Genomic DNA, 20336 nt, shown 5'->3' on the forward strand with positions numbered 1-20336 from the left:
ACGGATTAACACCTTTATAGTTAATGACACGGTCGATTAAATGACAAACGAGGTAGAAAAAAATGAATGCCAATTGCACGCTTGAAATACCAATGCTATGTATGTGTATTACCGCAATGTCCTTTTATTTTTATTTTTTTTTATTTTTTATTATCGTGCTCGGCGTCAGCGCAACGTTTATCGCATAATAGTGCGGGAAAACTGACTGTTTTCGTGGAAACGAATGACCGGCCGTGCGTTCTATATCATTATTTCCCTTTTATGAACGGGAGAAAGAGAGAGGTGTGCTCACTTTGTAACCCTTCTCGGCACGTTTGTTTCTACCGTCGCTGCTTCCGGTAACGTCAAGCGCACAAAAAAGACGAATATTACGTATGTGCGAGCGTACACGTGGGCGAGCTCATCATTCTACAAATAAATGTTTCAACCCGCAATTAAGCGCCGACAATAAGAAACCACTAGGCTTCCCCCCGATACCGCTATTGTTATAACCGGTATATTAATACGTTTTTAATTGTAGCGCGACAGAAAACATACGGTCTCGGGCGGAGGAGGGAAAAACCAAGTGTCCCTTCATAAAAATTCCAATAGCGCCTTTTCTAACGTTCTTTTTTTTCTTCTTGAACAAGACCATCCTTGTTGCATAATTAAATATTTTCCCCACGTAAAAGAATACTTTGTTTCGACATGTCTGAGTAACGTAAAAAAAAGGACTTAGTCACTCGTGAAAAAGCCGAGACCGCCGAGACCGTATGTTTCCTGTGGTAATTAAAAACGTATTAATACACCGGCTTGTAACATCGGTGACATCGGAAGTCCAGCGGTTTCTTATGTATACACAAATGCTTCAAGTCGTATATTTTAATTAATTATTTGGGAATGATAAGTGATCATTAATTTATTCGCATCGTGTATTCTAGCGAAGCATAGAACAAAATTTGCATGAATACAAAATGTACTTATACGCGGAAGTGGATTCTTATCATAAATAAGTTAACACAAATGCAGCACGCCTTCCACCTCGTGTGAAAACACCTATACAAAAGTGTCTTTCCTCCACTACACTCATTTCAGGTGGGAAGTAAATAGGAACGATCAGCTTGCTCGTTTTCTCCAGGAAATCGCTTCCTTTAATAACAGACTTGCCAGTGCACAGTGTGCCATACCATCATTCTAAAATCCTACTACTTTTATCGTTTATCGTACACAAGGAGGCTTTCATTATCTTTCGCAGCGAAAAAAAATGTATGCTTAAAAATGCATTTCGTAAAGGTCTATCCAGACAAACTTGCATAGCGCATAAACATAAGCATAAAAAAATTGATTGGTCCATATACATGTGCATAAGGAAATAGACCAATCCATTTCTTTATGCATATGCTTATGCACCTATGCAGGTTTGTCTGGATTGACCTTTAATCGCGTTTTGTTTTTGCGCTCGGAAGTTTCAAATGCCAGCACGCGATAAAAGATTGCAGAATCTAATTTTGCTCGCTAGAGTTATTTTTATTAAATCGAAGACGATGAAATTCTCCGATGAATCACGCGATTGAATAAAAGATGAATCTTGTGGAACGACTGAGAGTAAGAGGAAGAGGTAGGCGAGAGAGAAAAAAGAGAGAAGTAAAGAGGTAGAACGAGAGAGCAGAAGGAACAAGTGCCCGGGGTAAAAAGGATTGGGGAAGAATGTCGATATTAATAAAAGTTAAATTGAGCCAATCGCTTGTGGGAATTAGAATCGAGTCCACTCGAACGGCGGAGCCGTGGAGAGGAGAAAAAAAAAACGCAATAAAAACGCAGCGGCAGCTGAAGGCATTCTGCCTCTCGAATGCTGATCGATCGAGGCGATTAAACGATCGAGAGGCTACGTTATTTTATCATTATTACACGGGCGGGGCGCTTAAATATTCGTATTTTGAAGCAAACAGAAATTTTCCTGAGACCGTGCAATAAATAACATCGCGCATTTGCATGGAAAATATTTACGCGTTAGCCACCTCCAATTTGCGCAGTAGTCGGCGCTGTCCGCGCCTTTCTGCCCGTGGTACGGAGAAAAATGCGGTATTTTTCTTCCCACCTACTCTTCGATGTAGATGTAGAAACCTGTTGCATGCCCGTAAAAAAAGCGGCGGGGAAAAAAAGCCGAGAGTCACTGACCAGCCAATTCACTTCCTAAGCGCGTTTTTCCACATAGCTTCTACCTTTTAAGAGCGAGCCGAGGAGTGAGAGACATACTTGGCGAGCTGACAAACGAGTCATTAATGACGTTTCAATCTCTTCATCAATCTTCGTCGCGCCAGACCGCGAGGACAAAGTTAATATTGAATGTGTGATACGTTAAACGGATGATACCTACTCTTACACGCCAATCAAAAGTAAACGGTATAAACGGCTTACGGAACATGAATACTTTACGCATGATTACGAATAATAGGAAAGCACCGTGACTACTATAAATAGATACAAATACGATAATCCATCGAAATATGAAAATTTATTTTTAAAAATAAAACTTGAAAGTTTTCAATAATTTGCAGTAAATATTGTCATTCATTATTAAAAATTGTCATGCGCGACAGTTGATGGTAGAAAGATTTATGGATATGCCCATACACTTATTCATCTTTCGATGGAAGATAAAATTTGGAATTTCGAACGATCTCTAGGTGTAGGAAAATCACGTGGCATGACCGGTGCGAATTTCCCGATCGAGCGTGTATGGGGCCGTTACGTGTTCCACCGTAACACAATTTACGTACGCTCGTGCACAGCCGCACGAAATTCTAATACGCCTTACGGTATCTGATCGCAGGTGAACGACCGTACAAGTGCCATTTACCGGACTGCGGGCGGGCCTTCATCCAACTGTCGAATTTGCAGCAACACCTGAGGAATCACGACGCTCAGGTGGAGCGGGCGAAGAACCGGCCGTTCCACTGCAACATCTGCGGCAAGGGTTTCGCCACGGAGTCCAGCCTCCGTACCCACACGTCGAAGGTCAGTCATGTATGTACCAAATCCGACGTCCAACTCGCAAATTCGCTGATACGCGGTGCCGGTAATTAACCGAAGGGGAAATGAAAAAAGAAGAAGGATCGGATCGATTTCGGTGTGATCGCGCGTAAATATACTTTCGCTATAATCGCCTCTAACGACCGAAATCTTATATTAACTCTTTCTCACGTGACACGTTCTCGTTATTCGTACACGCACGCATATGGTGGTGGTGGGTTCACGCTTGCCTCGATACTTGTACAGATAGATTCCCGTTTAAACGCTCTTTGTCCGCCGTTTCCTTTGTTCCGTTTCGAGAGCTCCCTATATAATCGATGCAAGTCTCAAGCAAGTTAAAACAGTCGTCGTCATCGTCGTCGTTGGAGATGCGGCGGACGTGTCGGGCTTAAGTGCATACCGGCAAACATCAAGCTTTGCGAATAGAAAATTCAAATCCAAGCACGTCCCAACCTAAATAATCGCGCCATCAATTCTTAGTCTCTCCCTTTTGTAGATAGCATATATTTATTCTATCAAAGTAACCATATATCGAGGAGCTTTGGATAATTCCTCTGGGATCCTTCGCGGGGTGCTTGGGCTTGCTTTTGCCTCTGAATTCTCATACGGCGCTTATCATCACAGAATCGACGTTACACGATCAATCGATTTGAGAAAATCAAATAAAGATTGTCGCTTGAATTCATAGAAATTACAGCGATCCTCTAACAGAGATGACAGGACAGTACTTGAAGAAACCGATCACGGCGAATAATTAACGCCCTCGACAGAAATCCGACCAACAAAGATGTCACGACGGGCGAGAAGCTCTTTGACACGTTGCTGCATTACAAGCGATAGACCGAAGGATTTTCTCATACAAATCGCCGTGAATGAACAATCGTTGTTTACACGCGCACGAACTTCACGGTGGCCAAGGGTGCGTGACACCGACCGGTTATTAAACGGACAGAGGTTTATATAAAAAAAAAACACGGTCTGATCTGAGAAAAAGACCATGACCCCCGTGCCCGTTAATCGAATTCACCCCTCGCTCGCGTGGAATCGCGGCTCGCAGCGATTACCGGCGGAATCTTGTATCGTGGGGCAGTTTTTTGCCGCCGCCGCCCCACCCAGCCGGCAACTGAATTTCTCAACCCTTTCGCCTTCCGCGCCGGGCACATGTCTCAACGAAAAAACGTGGGAAGGCATCTGTCGGCTTGTACGTAAGGCGCTCTTATCCCTTTCTTTCGTTCCTCTTCTTCATCTCCTTCTTCTCTTCCTCCTTTCTCTTCGCCGCGAGAAAAGACGTTCAAGTTTTTCTAATTTATGCTGATTACGTTACGTAACAATTCGTAAAACAACATTTCTACTAATGCGTTTGCCTTAACCGTGAAACATGACATTTTATTATTTTATTCATGAAGGCCGGGAATTAAATACTAGATAATAAAATATGCAAAATGTAGATCATCGTCATATTTCGAGACGTTCGATTTTCGCGAATCGCGGAATCAGGTGCGGCGCGTCCAGGCTTACGCGAGCTTAATCCGTTCACACGTCGGACGCCCCGGCAATAAATATCGTTCTTTTAACGCCCGGCTCATCGGGCCGCTCTAATTGAAACCTAATCCACGGCTAAAGCCTACAGATTATCCCGTTACCGTCCCCCGCACGACCCCGATAAATCACCCGTGAAATCATGTCGACGGCCCCCGCCTTACAAGCCCACCAATTTTTTTTCTTCCTCTTAAAAATGCGCAGTTACGAAAGAATGAACTGACGCATAATGACGACCCTATTACCGCCACCGGTTTTTTACGCGCCGTGCGATAATCCTCGCACTAATGAGAATATTTTTTGCAGTCGAGTTATTTGACCCTTCGTTTTTTATATATAACGGACGGCCTTGATGAGATTTTCCAATGGTAGGGCTCGCCCTGTGCGAAACTATTCCTGAATAGCTGGCTTATGCGCGCGAGATCAATGTGTCAGATTAAATACTAATACGAAATATGCAGCAACGTATCAAGCCGCGAGAACGGCGGCGTTGTCCAGGTTTATCGGCAAAAACATCAGGATGCACGTAGCTCGCGTTAAAGGAGGAAGAAAAACCACGGGAAGCAGCGAGAAGAAATGGAGAAGATGCAGAAGAACGGGAAGAAGGGAGAGAAGATCTTACGGCGAGAGCGCAGCGGCGAAGTAATTAAAAGCCGCCGGCGCGAGCGCGAGCGCGCGACAGAAACAGAGTACGCCTGCTGGAAATAAAACGAAACGAAACGAAACAAATGGAGAGCTCGAGCCCATCTTCCGCGGCTAATCGAATTTTCGCCGGGGCAGATTTCTTGAAATTGTTTTCGCTATTTCAAACCGCCTAGCCGCCCGTCTCCTTCGCGCCGGCTGCTACCCCGATAGCTAATGGATCGTTGTTTAAAAAAAACCAGCAAGAGAAACAGAGAAAGAGGAAAAGCAACCGGAACACGAGATAGCTCGAGACGCAGAGAAAGAGAGAGAGAGAGAGAAAGAGAGAGAGAGAGAGAGAGAGAGGGAGACAACGAAGAAAGAGGAACGGCTCACGGAAGTACGGTGGAGAGTGAGGGGAAATGAAAGAGTTACGCTCCAGGTCGAGGCCTGGCGTGTCGGCGAAACATTATCCCGCTAAGAAAGACAATACACTCAGAGTACAATATTATAATAGGCTGGAGCGTAAATGTATTATAGAGAACGATCGGTAGCCCGGGCATAGAAACTCGTCTATGGTACCTACACATCCCTCTCCTCCCCCTTCCCATCTCCTCGTCCTTCTCTTCTCTTCTCTCTCGGTGTATCCTATTAACTGTTACCCTCTTCCCGCTCGGCTCGGAACAGGGGCGGATCATCGCAACGATACACTGCCGCGATATGTCTCCGGTTAATACGGCCACGCTCCTAAATTTCGCGTCGCCGAACCACGAGAGAGTTCATCCTCACGTCGAAATTTCTTCTCGCTTGTCATCAAGATATAAAATCTCCCAATCTCGTAATACATTGTGTCCGTGCGAGTACGAGCTTTCTCTCCCTATCTCTCTCTCTCTTTTATCTTCGTCGCGAGACTTTTATTTCCTTATCTGGACGGCACGCGAATTTGACCGTAAATGAGAACGCAAAATTACGAATATTTTACCGAGAGACTCGCGAATTTTTGGCCAGCCCTGATCTCTTCTCGCCCTCTTTCTCCTTCTCGTGGCTCTTAGCCACTTTCACATGGCGCGCAGCCTTCCGTATTTATCCGTAGTTTAGCGGTACAAGGGTTGAATGTCGTGCAACACGATACAACCCCCTTTTCTACCGCCTCGCGGACCTTCCTCGCGTATCTTCCGACCTTCTTCCGACTCACCTCCGGGGCCTTCCTGTCATCCCTCCGTTCTCCGGACCCTCCTCCACCCCCCTCTTCTTAATTGCCCCGGCGCGCGGCTCGGTAAAAACTCGTTAACCATTAGATTTATTTTCTCTCGCCACGGAGATTTATCCCTCTCCCTTTGCTGTGCTAAAAACCGCGCGGTGGTTGTATCACGTTTAACGCTAGATTTTTTTTACACGTGCGATCCTCGTTGGCCGCGTTCGGATTGATGTGCCTGCGATAAATGTAAATCTGTTTGCGCGTGGGATGGAGGTGGTTTTATCCGCTTATCGCGCCGTATTTTCGCCAACACGGGGCGCTAATTAATTACCGTGCTCGCGGTATTTACGCGATGTTTTTTTTTTTAACTTCTTCCGCGAGAGCGTACACGATCGGTATGAACACTCCTGAAAATCTAAACCTATGACTGACGATTTAATGGTATCACATTAATTCAAATTGATCTCCATTTCATGCTGGTCTCTTTGTCGCAGTGTTCGAAGTACCCATGGCAACGATTAAAGGTAAAACGATCGGGTCAATATGTGGGAAAGCCTATGGGAATTCCTTTCGGCTGTAATTTCAACTCGTTTCACGACGCGTTTACATGTTCACTCGTCACACCTGTAAAATTGTGGTTTCCGATTTTCATTATAATGATCCATTCGCGCGAAACACTAACGCACACACACACACACACACACAAACACAAACACACTATTTACACATATGCACATCCTCGCCTGTTACGCAGTTTTCTCGAAATACGCGAAATTATGATAGCGTTATGGCGCAAAATTATGACGGCGCTTTCGCATTTTTCATGCGTCTGATACACGTTACCTATTTAATTAACGGCGCGTCATGTGAAATTGTATATTGCTGAATGCAGACAGAGTATCGCTGCCTGATTGATCTCGCGACGCAAAGACTGTGAAATGATTATAATGCGGCTCTTGTTCCTTTTTTTTCCTACGTCATGAATATGCAATTCATTAATGTCTCATGTCGCGACAGTCATAATAGCAACAGTCATGGAGATGTACGATGATGTATCACCGAAGAGCGCAACACAAACGCTTTCGCCTGTCGATCGCGGCTAATTGCCGCTTCTTAATTTCGGAACGCTCTTCTAATTAAGCAAGGTTCGCTCCACACTCCTCTCCGAATACCTCTCCCCTCTCAGATTCCCAGTACAGCCTCTCTCTCTCTTTCTCTTTTTCGTCGGTAAACATCACTGGCTGGCGAATCTCCAGAAGGACTTTTCACTCTTTGTCTCTTTTGCGGCATTAAAATAGAAAAGTGGGACGATCTTTCGCGGCAAAACCCCTCGAAAATCGGCTCGCTCTTACGAGATTTTGTACTCGCGATTTTTTCGTTCAGTCTTTTTCCCCGCAGCAACTTTCGCATTTATTTTAGTTTCTTTCACGTATAACAAAAAAACATCACTATAAAATATTTTAGGATAATATCTCCGCACTTATCGCCATTTTCACATTAACTTCGATTATTTTTACGACTACTACTTCGAGTAAGCTTCGTGTAATTTTCACATTCGCGAATCCATTTTCCGATCACGCGCTTCGAGCTTTCCTTCTTTCTCACACTCCGAGGCATTAATTTTTTCGACCCCGCCTCCATGACTCTTTCCGTCTCTATTTTTTTCTCTCCGTGTTCGATCACCAGCGCGGACACTAATGAAATCATTCCCGTGGCGTTCTCGATAGGGTGGGATTTGTACCCCCATTGTACCGACGCCCCTACGCGCTCCTTTTTTTCCGCTCGCCTAGTCGAACGCGTTCGGGGTCGACCCGAGCCTCCTATTGGCACAACACGGAGGGTGCTTCGTCGTCAACCCTCGTCGCGTTAGGTAGATTCGCTTTTTTTCTCCCTCATTCTCGCCTCACGTCGTTCGTCAATGACTGATTTTCACGTACGTGTGTTACGCGCGAATTATCAGCGCGCGACTCTTGGAAGTGGATTAATAACACGGGATGGCGATGAAGAACGAGTCGCGGGGTGACTAGCGATGCATATTAATTCCTATCGATCGCACGTTTTTTATATATTTTTTTCGGGTCCAAGAACGAAACGACCACGAAGGGGATGAAAAATCATATAACTATTTAATATCTCTGAGCATATTATCACGAGAAAATTGTTCTTGAGCAAAACAAAAATCTAGAAGCTCTCAGAGATACTTTCGATGTCTTTTATACATCCTTTGGACTTTTGCGTTGTTTGTGTTCTTCTCATCATTCGACCGAAAGCTCCGAAAGCAGCTATGAGTCAGACGCGAACGGAGAAAGGGAATCAAGAATTTCTGGTGCCTTCCTTATCGGGAGACAAAGCGTTCTCGTCTCGAGAAAATAACGTTCGCGCGAGCGAGCGAGCCGAAGCGAGGGAGCGTGCTCTTTCTTTCGGACGAAAGAGAAGGAGGAGATGAGCAAGCCGGTGAATATCTCTTAGCGGATTCCGCGAGCCGCGCTGGAGCCGAACGAACAGCCCGAGTATCGTACCGAAGGTTGTCTGCCGCCGAGTCTCGCGGCCTCGTCACTGCTAAAAAAGCCAAGGAAAGACGGCGGCGGCAAAGAAAAAAAAGAAGGAAAGAAGGAACGACGGGAGGGCGGGAGAAAAGAATTGCGCACCGCGCGCAAAACGGCCTTCGGATTTTATCGCCGCCCGAGGAAAAGAGTGGAGCCCGCACGTTGTTGATTATTGGCCGCATTTAAAATGCGCTTTTATAAATTGTAATTCGTAAAACCGTTAAAAAAAATCAGAACAGAAGAAGGAATATAATTCTATCGTATATACAGGGGTGTTATATCGTGCCACATATTAATAGCGTATTCCGAAGATTATAATCACAGTTAAAAATCCTAACATGAAAATGTTGAGATTGTAATAAATTTCGAACTATAAGTGATCAATAGTTGGCCAATAGTATTTCGTCAATTTTTCGCGCTCAGATCCGTAATTATATTGTGATATTAAAAATGATATTTCAAACTGGCAATAAGTACGAAGAAACTATAAAAAATTAGAATAAACTTAGTGCATAATAAAAATTAATATATATAATCAATAGCATATTTTTTATTAAATGAATTAATTGAAATATGCTATATTAATTGAATATTGAATATAAATTGTTTTACTCATGCTTATGACTTATACATATTTAAAACATTTCTGAGTATTGATTTCTTTTGCAATATATACATTATTCAATCTTGGAAAAATATAGATAGTTCAAACGCACATTTTAAATTCTATCAAATTTTTTTTTTCCAATAGAAAAAGAAAAAAGAGAAAGAATAAAATAATTCCTCTACCAAAAAAGAATTTAATTATAATACAATAATATAATAATATATTATATTCTCATAATGTTCTTGTGCTACAGAGTGCTTGGCAAAGTAGAAATAATATCTTTAGTAGATTTAGAAACAATTTCTCTTTTACGAAAATTATTATCATTATTTATCACATTTTATCAAGCCGATTCTACTTGTAAAATATTTCTTATAATTTCTTATTTATATTCACTTGTGAGTTTTTCATATAAAAGTTTCAAGCAATTGATGTGCATTTCATTAATGAGATACCAATAGATGATCGATATAACGAGCTTAGTGCATTTGTCGGTCGACAAGTAATTGCATAAAATCCAAGATTAAATATTGCACAAATCCATCTTAGCCTATCCATTTTAAAGCAATGGATGTAGGAGATGCTACATTTATTTGATATCTTAAAGATTCCGATACGAACATGTATCTACATAGATCCATTACTTCAAATCTATGGTATGTAAAATACTCATCGATACGATGCGCAACAGCGGAATTGTAAGTTATACATCGCAGATTACGATGAGGTGCACGATAAAAGTGTATCCAAATTATAATATTTAAAATAATTAATATTTCAAGAAATAATGGTTACATAGAATATGTATAATTATGAACAATTATTTCAAGCATAAAATAATAAACTTATCCAAAGATTACTCCGCCGTCGTCGGCGGACCTCCTCTTAGATTTCTTCATGGCACTCACACTACACATTTGCGAAAACACGACTAATTATGATCGCCCGCGCACTAATTACCACAATACAACGATCGCGCAGCACTTTATGCCATGCGATACTGTAAATTAGTTTTTGTATCATTGTTACGAAAAAATAATACGGGAAAAGCGTGATCGTGCAAAGCTACGATTTGCTCGACATTTCATGTCAATTAGCGCGATGGAAGAATTTTTAACGCAGATAAAGATTTTAATAGATTTATCGACGTACGAACGAAGTTATGTTACTTTATTGAAACATATTAAAATGCAGGTTTAACTACGGCTAATTAAATACATCGCAATACTGATTGACTTAATTTAATTTATTCTTTGAGTCGATATTACTTTGAATCGTTCATACCTATTAACGACGGAAAAATCGCTAACAACTTTACTCGCGTATCGTACAACGCGACACGATTAATTATGATAATATTACTGATAACTATTCATAAGGAATGATCGCGTTTACTCCTAGTACTTGTCGCGATGGCGTCTCGAGAAATAATACATATCGAGTGGCTCGCGCCGTTACCTGCCGGTTTGCCGTCTCGCCGCGCGAACGTAAACAAAGTCGTGCAGTCGCGTATACAGAACAGTATGCCGTAAAAAGTAAGCGTAAGTCGCGTGCCACACAAATTATTATCACTACGAAATACAAGTATACATATACTATCTTTTGCAAGTCAATTATTAACAAACGATACATATTCACGTTGAATCGCTCGATTCCGAGCTCTCAATTCAAAAAATAATAGGTAGATAAAAATTTTCAACTGCGATGTAAAATATATTCAACTTCGAGCAACGGTTCGAAGATATAATTGTGTCACTGTAAATATTACAACGACAGTGATAATTCCTATCTCGATTCGCATTCGATATCTACTTTGAAAGAATTGATTGCGCGAAATATCTGTTTCGACAAGTAGACGTCGCCTTATAAACTGTTATTAAAGTTAACATTTTAAAGAATAAAATTTCGATCGAAAAATACTTATATAAATTTATTATTATTACCTTTTACCGAAAACCATCATGTTTCTAGGAGAATGAAATTCTGTGATTTTAATGAACCATGAGTTACAATTTTAAAACATCAAGAAAATAAAATTAAATTGCTCGCGGAGAATGTACTCATTTTTTCTTGAATTATTAAAATCGTTTAATTCCGCTTTTCTCTTAACGTAAACATTTAGTCACAGAATAATAATAATAAATTAAACATTCCTATTTTCCGGTCATAAAACGAAGATAAATTACATTTTTCAAATTCAGATTTAATATTAAATTTAATAATTGTTTTCAAGTGGAAAAATTAATAAATTCTTCAAATTTTTATTAAAAGAGAAACTTAAATAACATGTAACTATTAAAATGTGCTTGTTATCACCTGATTGCTATAGCACGGACACATCTGCATAAAAAGCTAAAAAGAAATAAACAGCTGAGCAATAAAATTATATTAAAATTAATAACAAATCAATTGCGTGTAAACATAGACTTGAACGCGCAAAGTTTGCGCGATACTATTGGCCAGTTTTAATTATTTATAACAATTTCAAATCTTCATATTAAGTTTTTTTAATTTAATTGCAATCTTTAGAATACGCTGGTGGCTATGGTTACCGTAGGGCGTTGTATACATTTAAACGTCGCAAATCACGGATGATATCGTATTGATTGTACGCACAAGCATAAAAAAAATCTCTCGTCTTGATTTGTTCTAATAGAATCGTTTTGCTAACGAGATCTCGGCCCTCGATCAAAGATGGTCCCGTCTCTATGAACACAAAATGGCCACATCGCGGCCGACGTCACGCACCGCTACGCGTGTGCTCACACCCACTTCCTTTTTACGCCACTCCCTGACCCGGGCCCGCGTCAGGCCTCGAGGAACGGATAATCTACGACCGGAATCGCTGGAAAAATCGAGGAACCAATCGGCGATAGGGTGCGAAAAAATCCGAGGGAGTAAGCGTGATCGTGTCGGCCGAGCAGTCGACCAATAATGTGATCAGATGCGCTCAATGAACAAAGGATCCGATAAAATTTATAATTACCGCCGCTTAATCGGAGGACCATCAAATACTTAATCACGGTTAAATCAAATACCAATTTATTTACAGTGCGATTAAAAATATCAGACACAGACGTCGCTTTGCCAACCATTGTATTCCCTCCCGTTATTATTCAGCAATTATCGATTATTTCTGATATTGATTAGCGCCACTGAAAATTTATTTTACAAACGAAAATAAGATTATTTGCAAATTTACGAGTAATTTCGATGCACACGAACGCTTTCAACCCTCAACAAAAATGATCAAATTAAAGTTTCTCCTTTCCACATTTATCTCGCATTTCGATATAATCGAAATGTTTTGAGGTATAAACAAAGAGTGCACGCAGAACCTATCGCGGTAGAATCTCCATATTTTTGACGAAGCGATGATCCCGGGGCAATACAGAAAACCGGCGGCTCTGGCAGATATATGTAGAGCCTCTTACCAGGGACCAGGAAGTACGGAATTGGGAATAGTAGCAAGAATGGAGTGCAGCGAGTACACCGCGCGTATAGCCTCGCGAGAGAGATGAATCTGGTCACGGCGGATCATAAAGTCCCTCGGGGATTCGCCCACGCCGCGTCCACTCTCTCGAGTCGAGAGAATAAATTGGAGGAACAAGGAGAGAGCGAAAGAGAGAAAGAAAAAAAAGAGAGAGGAAGAGAGAGAAAGGAGAGCGGGAAAGATAGGGAAAGAGAAAGAGAAAGAGAAGGGGAGCGACCGTGGCGAACGGGATGGAGAAGAAGGGAAAGAGCGTCAGAGAAGTCGAGACACTCGCGGCGCAAAAAGCGAGGATGCAGGCAAAAAAGGAAGAGCGCGACGAAGAAACCGGTTTTTTCCAGTTGGGCCAGGTCGGGGCGTCGAACCTAGGGACCGCAGCCTCCCTCCGAGAATAACTTACATGCAGCGGCGGCGGTGGCGGTGGCGGTGACGGCGGCACGGCCAGCGATGCCGTCCTCGTCGCCGTCTTCTCAACGCGCTCGCGGCTGCCCCAGGTTCGGGATAAAAAAGGAAATAGAAGGCATAAGTATGCCGGCGGTCGGCCACCCACTCTCGAGTTTATCGTGGGACAAGAGTGGAGCCGAGCCAAGCGAGAAGAAACACGCGCGAGAACAAGCGCGTACGCGCGAACGATGAAATCGAGCCGGGAGGAAAACCGGAAGGAGAAAACCGAAAATAAATGCGACTATGCGACGAGACGATTATCGTCCGATTGGTATCCTTTCCCTCCTGCTCTTTAGCTTTTCTAGCGTGGCATGCCGTCTCGCTTGTTTACGAGCGGGAAGAGTCGGGATTGCAGAAAATCAGGATTGCGCCGGCATCTGACACATCGTTAAAAATGTCGAGGAAAGGAGGAAGTATGAAGAGGCTTTAGATGAGCGTGTATGTACTTATAAAGAAGATACACATCTCCCTTTCCCTTCCGACACAAGGAGAAGAAGTCTATAAAGGCGAATGCGCAAAAATAAATCGCCGCGTTTAAGATGCGAAAAGCGGAAAATCATAAAGAACAGGACAATAGTACAGAAGAGATAGAAGATGCGCGTGAGAAAAAGGCGGCGAAGTCTAAAAAAATTTCGAAGTCATTGCCGTCAGAACTTGTTTTAGCCTTGTCCCGCTCCGTGTCCGTTGCCTCAACGCGTTCGCGATTGTCCCAGGTCAGGAATAAAAAGAAAGACGGAGACAGATTCGGGGCGAGGTATGTGGGAGGGAAGAGAGGCGAAAAAGTATGGGGAAAAGAAGAAGGAGAAGTTGCGAATCGGAGAAGCAAGAACAGGAAGGAAGAGAGGAATGGGGGGCCCCGAAACTCTTTGGGGTCATTGCCGTCCGGTCTCGTTTTAGCCCGTTCCTGCCCGTTCGCAACCTTCTCCTTCTTTCGCGCCTTTTTCTTTTTCTTCTTCTCTTACTGCCGTTTTAAGCACTCTTTCAAGCGAGGTACGGCCGCCGCCATGTTTTTCCTCGAGCGCGTGTATACACCTACCGCCTTGTATGCGTGCAAGCAACCTTCGCGTGTTCGGATAGAAAAAGAGGAAAAGAAAGAAGAGAGACGGACTACGATAAAAGGGGGGACGCAACAGAGAGGACAAAAAAAATGACACGAGGATAATGCAATCGGTGCGAATCGGTTCCTTACCGCGTGACGCGTCAGAGAATGAAGGGAGAAAAAAGTCATTCTATCTGGCACTAAGGACGTCGAATTTCATTTATGATTTCATTTTAATCCTGATTTTTATATGGCCGTTGGTAGCACAGCAAGTTCGCTATAAAAGATAAACCATACGATAGATCTTGTTTAACGTTAAAATGCGCAAAGCAGAGAAAAGAAGAGAAAGGAATGCGCAGATGCGAGCCGAAGATGTGTGCTAGCAGCGACCATGGTAGTTAAAACTGATGTATGGTACAAGCTAGTCATTCCATGCTTCGCATTCCCGTTCATGGGTGAGGTCGCACGGGGTCGATCGGAGGTCCAAGGTCGATGAAAGTGCTCGCTTTGTTTTCGCAACGCAACGTCTGGCATCGGCCTTTAGGTTTCATACATGCATACACGAGGTCGATGCCAGCAGCATTAACCGATGAAATCCCTGATCGCGCGGTTAAGGATTAATCCGCTCCGATCGTTCTCCGGACCCCACGCTTCCACATATTTGTCTGTCTAGGCTTCGCTTCAAGTTCCCCGAACATTGTATCTCCACGTTCCTACACCCCGAACCGAGTGCTCTGATCTGGCGTTAAAGACAATGTTTTTAATCGGTCAAGACTCTTCCTACATCTCTATTTTTGCATCATGAAAATTCCGAGATTACAAAATTAGAATCAATAACAAACGTGTTTGAAAAAAGCGTACATGGGCACAGTATTCCTCATAACAGCGATACGTTGGAGATTACGAACGTAATTCCAATAATGTCGAAATTTACATCTTACTCCTATCCCGTAATATTCCAAGAGCTACCTATGATCCTTCCAAGTATCTTTGCCGACGATTCACTTGCCGCAATCTAGCCATTTGCCAAACGTACGATACAATTCTTTTTTAAAGCAATATTGAAGATTAATTCATTTTAATTAATTGCAACATATTTAAAAAAATATTTCAAGATCAAAGTAAAAATATAAAAGGTTAAATGTTTCTCGTTCGATAAGCAATGAATAAATTGCGGTAGTAAATGGATCATTATTAAATGAAAATATCGCGATATATGCCTCAAAAGAGAAAATTTCGTCTTTTTTTTTGCTGTTTCGTTATCTCGATTTTTTTTCGATCGCACTTGACCGACTGGAAACCCAGCCAGGGCGCGATACCACAAAGTTCCTACCAGACACACTCGACATGAATTCCCTGTGCAAAGGAGTAGTCTGTGGTGGCGGCGGTTTATTGGTGCCTTAACTCTCACTGGTCAATCGTTCTGTTCTGTGCCCTGCCTGTCCTGCGCTTCTGGTTCGCAACTCTGTGGTGGTATTCTCTGGGTCGGCTCTCTACTACCGGTGCGCCGCGTGTGCCTGCTTCCGGTACTTCCTCTTCCGGGCCCCCAAAAAAGGAGTTGCAACAGCGTGTTGTGTTCCAGCAACACGCCGCCCTGATCGGCGGCCCGAACGCAACCAGCTGTCCAGTATGCCACAAGCTCTTCCTCGGCGGTGAGGCGCTGATGGAGCACATGAAGCACACCCACAAGGACCCGAACGCCTCCGGAGTTGCCAGTAAGTATTGAAAAATCGCGTATCAACCGCCCTCTCGGTCCGGTCGTCTATGTCTCTCTCCTTTCCATCAAGCGCGTTGCTTACCATCTCTCTCCATTCGCGCACCTACTAATCTTCGTTAACCATAACCGATCGATTAACTGGAATCCGAGCGCGGAGTCTCGTAAGCGGAGTGCATCGTTGCATGAAGCGAGCTTGAAAACGAAACCTTGACCGTATCGTTCCTCACCGATTAATTAACGAACATAACGTCAAATTTCGCGCTCGCACGTTAACTTTCCGGGCGAAAGACTTAACTCTGCCCACTCTAACCGCATTTAACTCTTCGCCAGAATCCTTAAGCAGGATTGCGAGGAGCCCCTTAAGGGTTCCGATGATAGAGAAAGAAAGAGAGAGACCGACATAGACACGAGAGCGGCGACGTTAATCGTGAGTAAGACTAAGAAAAGAGGTGCGGAGCAACCGCTCGTCAAGACACGAAGGGTGGTTCGTTCTTTAGCCTTTAAGTACGTTTCGCATCCATCCCAAAAACTTGCTTTGGCGCGGGCGATACGCACACATTGTCCTTGTTCACTTCTTCGTACTGGTTTTCGCCTGGGCGGGAAAGGCGTGTAGCATTTGGCACACTCGCCGACTAATACTTGGGTACTTCTCGCTAATACATGTACACGGTGCTTCGAGGGTGTCTCTCGTTCGACCTCTATGCGTGCCTTGACACATGCGTGCGCGATACGTGTGCGGACTCGCGGACGTACAGAGAACAAAAGTCAACCTACTCTGCTTCTTCGTTCAACTTTAAAGCGAGGAATCGGCGTTTTATTCTTGATTGTGAGTGCGCCGACACGGTGGTCTGTCACAGTGATCGACATGGTCGGCATTTGAAATGTGAACGCTAACGGATCGCGCCTATTGCGGGCGCACGTTGAGCATATAACGTTATCGTTATTTCGAGCGCAAGGACTTAGATCGGAATAAAAAATCGACTAAGATTGACAAGACGAGTGATAACTTTTCATCGTTTTTACTCGATATAACAAATATATAGCGAGTGTTTTTCGATATAAATAACCTTTTTTATCGACGAGTTTTCTTTTTTTTTTCTCTGTACGTTCGCATTCGTGCAACGCGCGCGAGTACGTCTGTGTGCATCCTGGCTTTTTGGGCCAGCGACCTTGCTCGTGAAAGGGAGTTAAGCAGCGCGGTGGCGACGGCGCCGGCCGACGAGTACTCTGCGTGCCCGAGGTCAGTGCTCTCTCCTGGTCCTTGGCTACCCGCGTCCGTAAGGTCTCCCTTCGCCTTCGAGGTCGACCGGAATCTGTGCGTACGTACGCGCGCGCGTGCACGCGAGTGCGTGAGAAATAAGGTGGGGGAGGAAAAAAAAGAGCGAAAGAGAGGGAGAGAAAGAGAGATGTGAGAAAACATGAGGATGGTGAAGGAGTTGGATGAGGAGGAGGCGGCTTTCGTTCCTTGGGACGCTTTATCCTGCTTGGCATTGACCTTGAAATTGTGTCGCCCTATTGTTCCCTCCGCTGACTGCACAACCTCCGTTGCCGGGGTTTACCTAGCGAAGCGACGGACCGCCAACCACCCGTGCCCAGTGTGCGGGAAGCACTACGTCAACGAGGGTAGCCTTAGGAAGCATCTGGCCTGCCATCCTGAGACCAGTCAACTTAGCACGAGCCTCAGGATGTGGCCGTGCTCGGTGTGCCAAGCCGTCTTCACTCACGAGAGCGGTAAGTATTTAGCCCACGTAAACGCGAAATCGGCGGGCCGATCGGGGCCCGACGGTAGCTCGGGGTTCGATGTTGAAAGTAAATACAGTTCAGTTTCATTCTGTGCTGTAAAACTTATGATTTTCGTTCTGTGGAGTATAACGTGCGTCTACACCAAGTAACACTTATTCGTCCGTATACGCGCGACCATACGATCGTCTTTCTATACTGTGACCACGTTCGTTTTCCTCTGGTGTTAAGGTCTCCTGAGCCACATGGAGCACATGAGGATGGACCCGAAGCATCAGTTCGCGGCGCAGTACGTGCTGAGCCGCGCGGCCGCCGAGAGGCGGGAAAGGGAGATTCTCGCGAGTTCGAGTTTAGGTATAACAGACAGACGTTTACATTTATCTAATTATTAATGTTAAGAAATTTCGAGCGGCGTCGAAACCGTCATGTTGTTAGAAAGTTACGACATTACACGACGCCGATGCGGTGCTCTAACGCAACATCTTTACGCTGTACAGGAGCAGGTTTGGGCGTGTTGGGAGGAAGTCAGTCCGGAGGACCGCAAAATTTGCAACAACCACCTATGTGCCCGTCGCCGTCGGCCCATTCGGATAGCAGTAGCGGCAACGGAAGACTGTCGTCGGCCGGTAGTGAACCTGGTACGCTACGATACTTGTTCTACGTCTACTACTTACAAACGAACGCCCACCAAGTATCTAGATATAATAGATATAATATTGTCGCATTTGCTCGAGCACAGTTTGTAACCTCGCCGTTATTCACCTTTTTTTCTCTGATTTCGTTAATGACATAACTCTGTTGTGATGTACCATTAGTGAACTTATTGTAGTACACGTAAGCTAGAATATATATGAATATATATGCTTGAGTCGAAATAAAATATTTACGAATTTCTGGTCTGAGTAATAATTCTCTCATGTGAACGGCGCTCACTACGGTCTGCTATTACGGGCGACTTCCACTTCGGAATGTTGCCTTTTTAACGCTTTAGCGTGCCGATTTATATACCGACGCGGAATGACATATGCTACCTAGTTTGGCTAGTAAAATGTGCGTGAAACCCCCCCGCCTGTCCGTCGCCCTGTACATACTGACGAGAGCAGATTTTTGCGCAGGCACCGGTCTACTGAACAACAACAACAATAACAACAACAACAATATGGCGTCGCCGGGGCCGAGCGGCAACAAGCTCAGCGAGATACTGCGAACGGGAAGTCAACCGGGTTCGGCACAGCAATATCACGATGAGATGCAGTCGCAGCAACAACGTATGGCTGTCATGGCCGCCGTGTCAGCGGGTAAGAGAGAATAAATAAATAATATATAATAAAATCATGTTTAACGAGAACTAGTTGTGCCCCGATCTAGCAGATCGATCAAGCGTGCGACGCGCGAATCTCCGATGACTGCGTTATCACTTATCAATGCGAAATTGCACGAGAGGGGAAATTGCCGATAGCTTCGTTCCAATTATTGCCGATAAAACTTGATTTACAATGTTGTTTCTCCGCTCACGATGTTGCATTCGCGTTGCCCGCTTTTCTCGTGTCTTCGACGAGAACTCGATCGAACGTTTATAAGTAGCGTTCGACGTGACTGCATTTGTTGCCGAGGAAAACGATGTTTCTACATTGCAGAAACGCGATTCACGATTATCGATACCTCGTGTGATATTACAGCAAGTTAATTTAGTAAAATTTATCGCGCACGCAGTTTCTTTCGCGGAGCTTTGCGAGTCGTAACTTGTCGAGAAACTCGCCGAAGAAACGACGATAGGAAAAACAAATATCGGAATTCCTTACCGTCATCCTTCTCCTGCCCCTCTCTCTCTGTCTTCCCACGATGAAAGCGCGGGACGCGTTTGCGAGCTACCCTCCTTGACACGTGTTCCGCAGATCGTGGTTCACTCGCGATAGTCCAAGACTCTGAAACACATCGTATGAACTACTTGAAATTTAAGATTGCGAAATGAGATGTACATTAAAATACACCTTACGATCTATTCATATTTAAAAAAGATTTGAAAAGCGCGGTATATATTCTTTATAGGCAAATTTTAAATCACTTTCGATGGTAAGCGAGATGTGAAAGCGATATTTCTGTTAGGATTGCAAAATTCCGTATCACCTAATCTCTCACCGGTCGACATGGCATCGCTGGCAGCGGCTATGAGAATGGGCAATAATGGTGACATGAGCGGTAGTACTCAAGGATCGACGGGACCCCAACAGCAGGGAGTGCAAGCGAGCGGACCGGAGCAGGCTTTGAGGATGCATCAGGCGGAAGCTCTGCTCCGTTCGCAAGCCGAAGCTGCCCTGAGACTCGCGGTAAGAAAAAATCTAATTTTTCGTATAGACTATTTTTTAGTCACAAAGTATAGAAA

The 20336-nt window shown here is 44.0% G+C and overlaps 1 protein-coding gene across 3 annotated transcripts in view; it reads left to right on the top strand.

The window, feature by feature from the left end:
* LOC112465558 (zinc finger protein 853) overlaps positions 1 to 20336 on the top strand; it is an 86999-nt gene that overhangs the window by 48119 nt on the left and 18544 nt on the right. The window contains exons 4-11 of one of the 3 annotated variants that reach the window (XM_025033144.1): positions 2813 to 3006; positions 6865 to 6894; positions 16052 to 16211; positions 17732 to 17944; positions 18185 to 18307; positions 18451 to 18591; positions 19057 to 19251; positions 20060 to 20280. In XM_025033144.1, the coding sequence (XP_024888912.1) occupies positions 2813 to 3006; positions 6865 to 6894; positions 16052 to 16211; positions 17732 to 17944; positions 18185 to 18307; positions 18451 to 18591; positions 19057 to 19251; positions 20060 to 20280 (1277 nt within the window). The remainder of the gene's footprint in view (positions 1 to 2812; positions 3007 to 6864; positions 6895 to 16051; positions 16212 to 17731; positions 17945 to 18184; positions 18308 to 18450; positions 18592 to 19056; positions 19252 to 20059; positions 20281 to 20336) is intronic. The other 2 variants (XM_025033146.1, XM_025033145.1) reach the window with 2 other exon arrangements.

The sequence above is a fragment of the Temnothorax curvispinosus genome, unplaced genomic scaffold (assembly GCF_003070985.1).
Source record: "Temnothorax curvispinosus isolate PA1 unplaced genomic scaffold, ASM307098v1 QBEX01015338.1, whole genome shotgun sequence".
Classification (NCBI taxonomy): Eukaryota; Metazoa; Arthropoda; class Insecta; order Hymenoptera; family Formicidae; genus Temnothorax; species Temnothorax curvispinosus.